At 48.7% G+C, this 10,512-nt stretch overlaps 1 protein-coding gene across 1 annotated transcript; it reads left to right on the top strand.

Moving 5' to 3' along the window:
* The first annotated feature begins 6,524 nt into the window (after positions 1-6,524).
* Positions 6,525-10,361, top strand: RIPK3 (receptor interacting serine/threonine kinase 3). Its single transcript, XM_061181472.1, is given in 12 exon segments — positions 6,525-6,544; positions 6,801-6,943; positions 7,100-7,404; positions 7,905-8,050; positions 8,176-8,222; positions 8,424-8,510; positions 8,513-8,590; positions 8,701-8,786; positions 9,021-9,380; positions 9,525-9,585; positions 10,137-10,282; positions 10,284-10,361. Coding segments are annotated over 12 exon segments (1,557 nt in total).
* Positions 10,362-10,512: the final 151 nt, after the last annotated feature.

The raw sequence follows: 10,512 nt of genomic DNA, 5'->3' as shown, positions 1-10,512 counted from the left end.
TTTTTTCTATTTGCCCACTTATTTATATATATCTAAAATTTAATGTTTTTTCCCAGTAAAATTTAATGTTCAAATCAAATAACTAAATGTTTATTAATATAAATCTTCATATCTCCCTATCTAATATATGGAATCATATTTTTAGCAGATCTTTTTGTGGTAAAACATACCTAACATAAAATCTACCATTTTAATCATTTTTAAGTGTGTAGTTTAGTGGCATTAAGTACGTTCACAGTGTTGTGTAACCATCACCAAAACCATTCATCTCCAGAACTTTTCATCTTCCCAAACTAAAACTCTGTATCCCTTAAACAGTAACTTCTCATGCCCTCCTCCTCTTAGCCCCTGGAAACCACCATTCTTCTTTCTGTCTCTATGAATTGATTATTCTAGGTAGCTCATATAAGTAGAATCATACAATATTTGTCTTTTTGTGACTGGCTTATTTCACTTAGCATAATAGCTTCCAGGTTCATCCACATTGTAGCATGTGTCAGAATTTTATTCCTTCCTAAGGCTGAATAGTATTCCATTGTATGGTATATACCACATTTTGTATATCCATTCATTCATTGAAGGACATTTGGGTTGTTTCCCCCTTTTGGCTATTGTAAATAATGTAACCATAAACAATGGTGTATAAATATCAGTTTGAGTCGCTGCTTTCAATTCCTTTGAGTATATACCCAGAAGTGGAATTGCTGGTAGCAGATCCTTTTTTTTTTCTTTCTTTCTTTTCTTTTTGGCCGTGCCATGTGGCATTCAGGATCTTAGTTCCCCAACCAGGGATCGAACCCTTTTGCTCCCTGCAGTGGAATCGTGGTCTTTAACCACTGGACCACCAGGGAAGTCCCAGCAGATCCTTTTTTTTTTTTTGAATTTTATTTTATTTTATTTTTTTATACAGCAGGTTCTTATTAGTTATCTGTTTTACACATATTAGTGTATATATGTCAATCCCAATCTCCCAATTCATCCCACCACCACCACCACCACCACCCTGCTTTCCCCCCTGGGTGTCCATATGTGTGTTCTCTACATTTGTGTCTCTATTCCTGCCTTGCAAACTGGTTCATCTGTACCATTTTTCTAGATTCCACATATATGCGTTAATATACAATATTTGTTTTTCTCTTTCTGACTTACTTCACTCGTATGACAGTCTCTAGGTCCATCCGCGTCTCTATTTCGTTCCTTTTTATGGCTGAGTAATATTCCATTGTATATATGTACCACATCTTCTTTATCCATTCATCTGTCGATGGGCATTTAGGTTGCTTCCATGACCTGGCTATCGTAAATAGCAGCAGATCCTTTTTTAATCAGTGAGCCACACCTTCTCATTTCTATGGGTCTGATATGATGCTAAATGGTTTTGTGGTTGAACTTATGGGAAAACTGGTATTCCTTCTTGCATTTCACATGTTCCATCTGGGGTAAGTTTTCTTCATCTTCTTGGTACACATCCATTAGAAATTTCTTTAGGGAAGCGTCTGTAGGTGTTAAACTCAGTTTTCATTTATTTGAAAATGTCTTTTTTTTTAAACTTTGTCTCAAAAAATAATTTTACTGGGTATACAATTCAATGTTTATAGATCTCCCCCCTTTATTTTAGCACTTTGAATCATTCCAATGTCTTCTGGTTTCCACTGTGGCTGTCAAGAAGTGTGCTATAGGTTTAGTTGTTTTCCTTTGTAGATGATCTATGTTTTCTCTCTAGTCTTTAGATTGTTGGTCTTAATTGTTCTACAGTTTCACTGAGTTGTATCTAGATGTGGATTTCTTTATATTTATCCTTCTTGGCATAAACTGTGCTTCCTATATTCGTGAATTCTTGTCTTTCATCAATTCTTGAAATTTTTCAGCCATTTGCTCCTCATATATTGCCTTGCCCCCATTTTCTTTCTCTTCTCCTCATGCAGAAGCCAGTTTGGTGACTGTAAGACTGTCTCATTCTTTGACTCTTAATGTTTTTATCAGCTTGTCTCTTTTGCTGCATTCTGATGAATTTTTTCAGATCCATCTTTTAGTACACTTTCTTCAGCTATATCTTCTGCATTGCAGTTTTAATTTTAATGCTTACATACAATTTTTTATTTCTTTTTTTTTTTAAAGGTTTTACTCTTTTTTTTTCTTTTTTTTTTAAATTTTATTTATTTATTTATTTATTTATGGCTGTGTTGGGTCTTCGTTTCTGTGCGAGGGCTTTCTCTAGTTGTGGCAAGCGGGGGCCACTCTTCATCGCGGTGCGCGGGCCTCTCACTGTCGCGGCCTCTCGTTGCGGAGCACAGGCTCCAGACGCGCAGGCTCAGCAATTGTGGCTCACGGGCCTAGTCGCTCAGCGGCATGTGGGATCTTCCCAGACCAGGGCTCGAACTCGTATACCCTGCATTGGCAGGCAGATTCTCAACCACTGCGCCACCAGGGAAGCCCTTTATTTCTTGATATTCTATTTTTTTCCAAAATCTACCTGGGCATTTTTTATAATCTCTTATTCCTTGCTTATGTTTTCTATTCCATCTTTTGTTTCTTTAAACATTTCACAATAGCTTCTTTAGATACATCATCTGATTGTTCCAAACTCTGGAGCCCTTAAAGATTTAAACCTGTTGATTATTGTTCCTGCTGATTCTCTTTTGTGGTGACTTGAATCCTTACATATTTAGTAACTTTTTGGTGATTTATATTTGGCTAAATTTAATCCAGAAGCTTGGATTGAGAATGCTTTCCTCTAGGGAGAATTCCGTTTGCTCCTGTTGGATTTCAGGGGGCATTAATAATATGGGGCCACTTAATTTTTTTAATATAAATTTATTTATTTATTTTTGGCTGTGTTGGGTCTTCGTTGCTGCGTGCAGGCTTTCTCTAGTTGCGGAGAGCGGGGGCTACTCTTTGCTGCGGTGCGCAGGCTTCTCACTGCGGTGGCTTCTCTTGTTGCGGAGCACGGGCTCTAGGCACGTGGGCTTCAGTAGTTGTGGCACATGGGCTCAGTAGTTGTAGCTCGTGGGCTCTAGAACGCAGGCTCAGTAGTTGTGGTGCATGGGCTAGTTGCTCCGCAGCATGTGGGATCTTCCCGGACCAGGGCTCGAACCCGTGTCCCCTGCATTGGCAGGCAGATTCTTAACCACTGTGCCACCAGGGAAGTCTCTAAGTTACTTTTAAAATATGTTGTGCTTTTTATAGCATTTAGGTATTTATGCCATGGGAGGCTTCTGCGAACTCTGCGATACTACTGGAAGAGAATTTTTAAAACAAACAAAAATGTGATTATATGGTATATATTGTTTTATAACCTGCTTTTTTCTTTTGATATATGATAAACACCTGTTGTACTAATAAATATAGGTCTAGAGCATCATTTTAATGGCTACACAGTCTTCTATTGCATAAAGTATTCAATCTTTTTCCTATTATTGGATATTTAGGCTTCTATTTTTTCACTATTATAAACAACACTTCAGTGAATATCCTTACAGCTAAACCTTTGTATACATCATGATCTGTTTTCCTTCTTTTTTTTTTTTTTTTTTTAGCTTTCTTTTTTTTTATTTATTTATTTATTTATTTATGGCTGTGTTGGGTCTTCGTTTCTGTGCGAGGGCTTTCTCCAGTTGTGGCAAGCGGGGGCCACTCTTCATCGCGGTGCGCGGGCCTCTCACTATCGCGGCCTCTCTTGTTGCGGAGCACAGGCCCCAGACGCGCAGGCTCAGCAATTGTGGCTCATGGGCTCAGCTGCTCCGCGGCATGTGGGATCTTCCCAGACCAGGGCTCGAACCCGTGTCTCCTGCATTGGCAGGCAGATTTCTCAACCACTGCGCCACCAGGGAAGCCCTGTTTTCCTTCTTTAACTGTTTATAAAAGTAATACATGTTAATATAAAATATTCAAATACTAAGAAAAATAAAAATTCTCCGTAATCTTTTTTACTGTCACCTCAGTTAATACCATTTGGTCTATAATTGATTAATCTCTTAATCAAACAACAGATGAGAATTAGTTAGGGCTAGAATATGCAAGAAGAGAGACCACACCCTCTGACCCCCCACTTGCACCCCAGCAACTAGGAACAGGGAATCAGAGCAGATACAAGGGCTGGGCTGAAGGTAACCAAAGATAATCAGCAGTAGAGAACTGAAGGGATGAGGGACACCCAAATAGACTCCAAAAGCCTGGGACAACTGGGGTCAGGGGTACCAGGCCTCAAGAAAGGCCAGAGCTCCAAAATCCAGGACTCAACTCTCCGTTGCCAGTCCCCTCCTGCCAGAAGAAGGAAGCAGACGGTCCTCTCAGGTACTCACTCTAGGCTCCTCTCCCTACCCCTCCTTCTCTTAAAGGGGCTTGGTTTATTTTGAGTCAAAAAGTATTATAGGGCTTCCCTGGTGGCGAAGTGGTTGAGAATCTGCCTGCCAATGCAGGGGACACGGGTTCGAGCCCTGGTCTGGGAAGATCCCACATGCCGCGGAGCAACTAGGCCCGTGAGCCATAACTACTGAGCCTGCGTGTCTGGAGTCTGTGCTCTGCAACAAGAGAGGCCGCGACAGTGAGAGGTCCGCGCACCGCGATGAAGAGTGGCCCCCACTTGCCGCAACTAGAGAAAGCCCTCGCACAGAAACGAAGACCCAACACAGCCATAAATAAATAAATAAATAAATAAAAATTTAAAAGTATTATAGGCTCTGACACCATCCCCAAACCTATGCTTTACAGTAGCTTCCCCTGATTCTCAGGGTCTTATGTCATTCTAAGGAAATCCAGCTGTAAAAGGTTTTTAAACACACTTCTAACTCCTTTCTAACTACTCTCCTCAAGTGGAGCCCAGGTGTTGAGCCCACAAGCTCAAAACGAATCATGAAAGGAATGGCTATCCTCTCTGATGGCTCTTAGCTCCTGAACTAGACTTTTTTGAGGACCTGCCAAACTTGCCTTTATATTCTGTGAGATACCACCATATCGCCATAATAAAGTCTTCAGATGGATTCTGTCAGCTGTGCAGGTGCAGGCAAGAGACCCCAAACCATAAAGAAGCAGCCCAGCCTCCTTTCTCCTCCCAATGAGTATGGAGTGCCAGCTGGGGTGATCAGCATCTTAAGGAAGACTCAAAAGTTTTGGTTGTTCATTTATTAGTTCAATTCAACAAATATTTCTTGGGTACCTACCATGTACCAGCTTTTAAAGAGACTACAGTCTAAGAATTCCCTAAATAGGTTGAAAATAGCATGGACTGACTCCACCAGAATTCATGATGTGGATCCTGGAGTTCCAGGTGCTCGAGAAACCACAGTTAGCTGCTGGCCACTTTTGCTCCAACTAGCAGGGCCCATGGACCACTGGACAGAATGGAAAGTTCGCACCAAGGTGAGCACCCTCCAGTGAGTCCTGGCCCATGACCCATGACCCACAGGGTTGGGTCTCCCCATAAAGAACTGAGTGCCTAAGGCTGGCTGTATCTAATTCCACAACCTCCAGCCATGGTCAGGCCTTGGGCAGGTAAAATATGGACGCCTTCTGTCTACCCTGAATCCTTAAGGCTCCCCATGCTCCTGAGTTCTCCAGGGCCCTTGTCCAGAGTATATGCTTGTCAGGAACATTTGTTAACCAGAGAAGTTGCATGGAGGATTTGCCGTGGGGGGAGAGGGCAGAGAGGCTCTGAGGTGTTTCCACTGCAGTATACACCACGATATCAGCAACCCTCTGGCTGGCCCAATTCGCCTAGCTGACCACAACACCCTGGGAGTGGGTCTTGGTCTTGCCAGCAGACAAATCACTACCAAGGGCAGGAATGCAGACTGTTGGCTGCTTCACACCTACCCCAGGCACCTCCCCCACCAGCTGAAGCCTATGTGAAAATAGCAAAGCTTGATGGTTCAGAGCCAGGCTTGGAGGTCAGTTCTACACACGCTTGGGCCAGGTACTTACACTATCCGTGCTTCCGTTTCCTCACCTATAAGGAAGTAACAAAAGCAGTACCTATCTCCTTAGGGTTGATGTGAGAATTACATAAGCTAATCTATAATATGTACCTCCTACATGGTGAGCTTTAGACACGTGTTAGCTATGATCTTAAGGCAGCTGTGGGAGAGCGGAAGCTTAGGACCATAAGGTCCTCCTCAGCACCATCTCCCCCCAGTCCTCACCATCCCAGGCTTGGCGGTGGAGCTGGGAATCCTGTGGGAGAAGGGAGAGACGCCAGCTTAGAAGGCGGTTGGTTGTGGGTTCTAGAAGGTGAGGACTCCTTCCGTGGCTCCCTGCATACCCAGTGACAATGAACCCGGCCTCGGCACCCGAGGAACAGCACTAGCTTCCGTTCTGCACCCCACCGGCACCCCCTTTCCCCTGCCCCCGAGGGCGGGACTGCAGAGGCTTCCGTCAAAGAAGGAAGTGGTTCAGGCAGTGTAGAGAAAGCAACCCGGGAAGCGGAATCCGTGCAGTGGCCTGGAGACTGACCCCTCTCCCGGCCCCCAACCCCTCTTCCATCCGTGTGGGCTTGCAACTTCCAGAAGCTTCTCGCACCTTCCAACCTGATGTCTTGTGTTAAGTTATGGTGAGTGGAGAGTGAGATATGGTTCCGCAGCCACACACACACACACACACACACACACACACACACACACACACACGGCACCCACGGACTCGCTCACAGAACGTGCCAAGGCCAGGGCACAGTGGGGCTCATGCGGGAGGCTGGGGATTGAACTGACCTAGACGAGCTGAGTCACGGGGCCTGGGGGGTGGGGCGGTGTGGGGAGCCGCGCGGCCTTGGGGCCCTGGCCAGCGGGTGATGAGGCCCCCTCTCTCAGGCACAGCGGTACCTCAGCCCCGCTGGTGCCCACCGAGGAAGTGGAGAACCCGGAGTTCATGGGCAAAGGCGGATTTGGCGCTGTCTTCCGGGCACAGCACAGGACTTGGGGTTTGGAAGTGGCGGTGAAGCTCGTGAACTCGTGTGAGTGCCCCGAGCCGCTTGCGCTTGCGGGCGGGTGTCTGGTCTGGGAGGCTGGGCGGAGGAGGAGGGGCCGCTGCATGGCAAGGCCTGGGTGCAGAAGGGAAGGATCTTCCCAGGAGGGAGCTCGGCTCCAACCCTCTCCTGAGTGCCGGCCAGCGATATCCAGGGAGGTGAAGGCCATGGCAAGCCTGTGTAACAATCCTGTACTGCCCCTGCTGGGGGTCACAAAGAAACTGGAGTGGGAGTACATGTCTGGGCCGGCTCTGGTGACTCAATTCATGGAGAACGGTTCCCTGGCGGTGCTGCTACAGCCCCAGTGCCCAAGGCCGGGGCCCCTCCTCTGCCGCCTGCTACAGGAGCTGGTGCTCGGGATGTGCTACCTGAACAGCCAGAACCCCATGCTTCTACACCGGGACCTCAAGCCCCCCAACGTCCTATTGGACTCAGAGCTGCATGCCAAGGTCAGCGCATCCATTACGCAGCCCAACCCCTGGACGAGGTCCTGCCCCAGAGCTGCTCCAGCCCCACCCACTGGACAGAGGACCTGCTGCAGCCCTGTCTTCTGAATATCCTCAGCATCTCCCTCTGGACACAGGGCTGCCCAAGTGTCAAGGCTCATCCAGGAGCTTTAGCCCCTGCCATACCAGATGATAGAGGCCTTGGCCAACATGGTCAGTTCCATGGGTCCACCCCACGGGGCCCTCCAAAGACCCGTGGCTGACCTAGTCCAGGAGACTCAGACCTTGACCCAGCCCCATGGAGCGGGGACCCAGACCTCCAACATGGAGCCCCACTGGTCCTACCATTCCGCTAACCCTCCACACCCCCTTTACAAGGCTGGGACCATAATACCTGTGCAGGCACAGAAGGGCCTGCACCTTCTGTGGGGGAGAGGAAAGGATTCTGGAGGCTGCTAGGCCCTGTCCATCCCCTATCTCCTCCTTCTTATCTCCTTTTGCAGCTGGCAGATTTGGGCCTGTCCACGTTTCTGGGAGGCTCACAGTCAGGGGCAGGATCTGGGGAGTCAGGGAGCACCCCAGCTTACTTGGCCCCAGAACTGTTGGCTGCTATAAACTGGAAGGCCTCCATGGCCAGTGATGTCTACAGGTAAGGTACCCACTCCAAACATACATCCCCAATTTCTACACCTCTCTGGGTCCTTCTAAGGGATGGTATATGGAAAGGAGTCTTGTCAGCAGTTGGGTCAGGCCTCAGCTTTATGTCTCCTGCAGCTTCGGGATCCTAATGTGGGCAGTGCTAGCCGGAAGAGAAGCTGAGAGTTAAACTCTAGGCAGACTCTGGGATCCTTCACCTCAGGTGCCCCCTCCCCCAAATCCCCAATCCCCAAGCCCTCCTCTTCCTGTTTACCTGCTCAGATGGCCCTACTCCCTCCTCACATCTCCTACACTCCCTGCCCCTTCCGTGATGGCGCAGGTGGCCTTCATACTCTGAATGCCTTCTCCTCACACCCACACCCCAGTAGTGGACCATAAATCACTGCTGCGGGAAGCAGTGTGTGAGAGGCAGATCCGGCCTGCATTGACTGAGCTGCCCCAGTCTGGCCCTGAGATCCTGGCTTGGAAGTACTGAAGGATTTAATGCAGCACTGCTGGAGCCATGAGCCCCAGAAGAGGCCCTCCTTCCAAGGTGCGCTGGCCACTTAGCTGGCAGTTGAGGTGGGCCTGGATCTGTCAGCAGGGGCTTTTCACTGGAAAGGAAGTTTTGCTCACCTGCCACCCACTCTGCCTTCTCTCCAGAATGCCGACCAAACACCCAGAAAGTCCTCGATCTGGTAAAGAAAGGAGATGTATCTGGTAAAAAGATGAATGCTGCAGTCTCCACAGTGAGTGCCCAACGCCCTCACCCCACCTAGGAGCTGGGCAGGATGGCACAACGTGGCTCCCTTGGCCACCCAATGACTCCCCACTGACCACTGTTCTCTAAGCCTTGACTCTCGTCCCCAGTGTCCCGCCCCATCCCTGAGTTCCCAGGCAACAGATATGGACCAAGAGACTCCTCCCTTGGGTTTGCTCTGGCTCTCCCACCTCCATGCCCAGGCAGCTCCGCATCCTTGCAGGTAAAGGAGTTCCTGTCTGAGCACAGGGGCAGCAGCAGGTTGTTGTCCGTCCTCAAGCCAGGCCCGGAAAGTACAGAAATGGATGGCCCTGGGGGAACCACAGGAAGCCATGATTCCATGGTCTCTGAAATGATGAACCTGAATCTGGAGGGGTACCCCAGGTCTGTTCCTGAAAAATGTACAAACCTTCCTGAGAGCATCAGGGCCCAGAGAGGGCAGGTTCAGCCTGCCTGGACAGCAGAGACCTCTTCAGATTCAACAGCCCGACCTCCTCAAAATCCAGAGACCTTACCTGTCAAAAACCAGAAGCCCAGCCCCACCTCAGCTTGGACCCCAGGTCCTGGACCCCAAGGGTATCAGGTGAGACATTGGTAGGACTAGGGGATGCACTAAGACTCCTGTGAATCCTGTCCCCTTGCTAGGGGAGACTTGGGGCTGAGGGGGTCTGCCCTCAGGGGAACAAGGCCCAGGACAGGGGGCCTGAGAGCCCTGTGTTGTTTGCAGGGGGCTGAGAGACGTGACACCAACTGGCCTCCCAGGGCGCCAGGGCCAAATCCAGTACCAGGTACCCACTCCCCACTCCTTCCTCCTTCCTTTCCCCTGCTCAATTCTTCCACCAGCTTCTTCCTCAAGACCGAATATAGATCCAGGGTACTTGGGGAGGGGAATGAGAAAGGGCTAGAGGCCACCTAACCCAACTTTCTCATTTTATAAATGAAGAAACTGACATCCACTGAGGTCACACAGCAAAGCCTGGATTTGCCCCTGAGCCTTCTGACTTTCCCCAACACCAGCTCTGTGAACCCCTGAATTCCATTCCATTGTTGCCATGTATGCCCAGAGGGTTTCCCATCAGAAAAGACCCAAATATCAGAGTCTCAGATGTTAGTTGCCACTCCTCTTGAGCTTCTGCAAACCAAATTCTGAAGGTGCAGCCTGAAGAGGAAGGCTGAAGGCACACCTTGACCCAGTCACTGGCAGGCCCAGAGACCCCATACTTGCATTTCCCCAGGGTGAACACGAGGTGCCACTGCCTCTCCACCCTGCTGCTCCTCCTCACTTTGAGTCTCGAGAGAGCGCTTAACCCTCCCACCGTCATCACTCTTTCTCTTAAAGGGCCATGGTTTCCTACCATACTTCATAGCCAAGGGGTACAGATTGGAAACAACAACCATATGATTACACAAGAAAGAACTGCCTCATCCGTGCAGGGCCTGGCACCTCGGGGCTTGGATAGGGGCCCCCAGCGCACCCCCCCAAGGAATAGGTTCGAAAGAAGGACGGCAAGAACCCGAAGCCTGGAGTGGGCCACCGGGCTGATATCATAATAGCAGGAACTGAAACAGCTTCTAAACTGCCTCCTGGACTTGAGGCAGCTAGCCTAGACTTTCTCTGAGGGCCATCAGGCCTGCACCCGAACTGTCTTTGTGGCCCCAGGAGTCAATAAATGGGTGGAATTTTAACCAAAGCACCACGAACGAGGCTAAAGCTT

Source organism: Eubalaena glacialis, chromosome 2, assembly GCF_028564815.1.
Source record: "Eubalaena glacialis isolate mEubGla1 chromosome 2, mEubGla1.1.hap2.+ XY, whole genome shotgun sequence".
Classification (NCBI taxonomy): domain Eukaryota; kingdom Metazoa; phylum Chordata; class Mammalia; order Artiodactyla; family Balaenidae; genus Eubalaena; species Eubalaena glacialis.
Note: the sequence above shows the minus strand (reverse complement) of the source record. Positions and strands in the feature narration are given on the sequence as shown.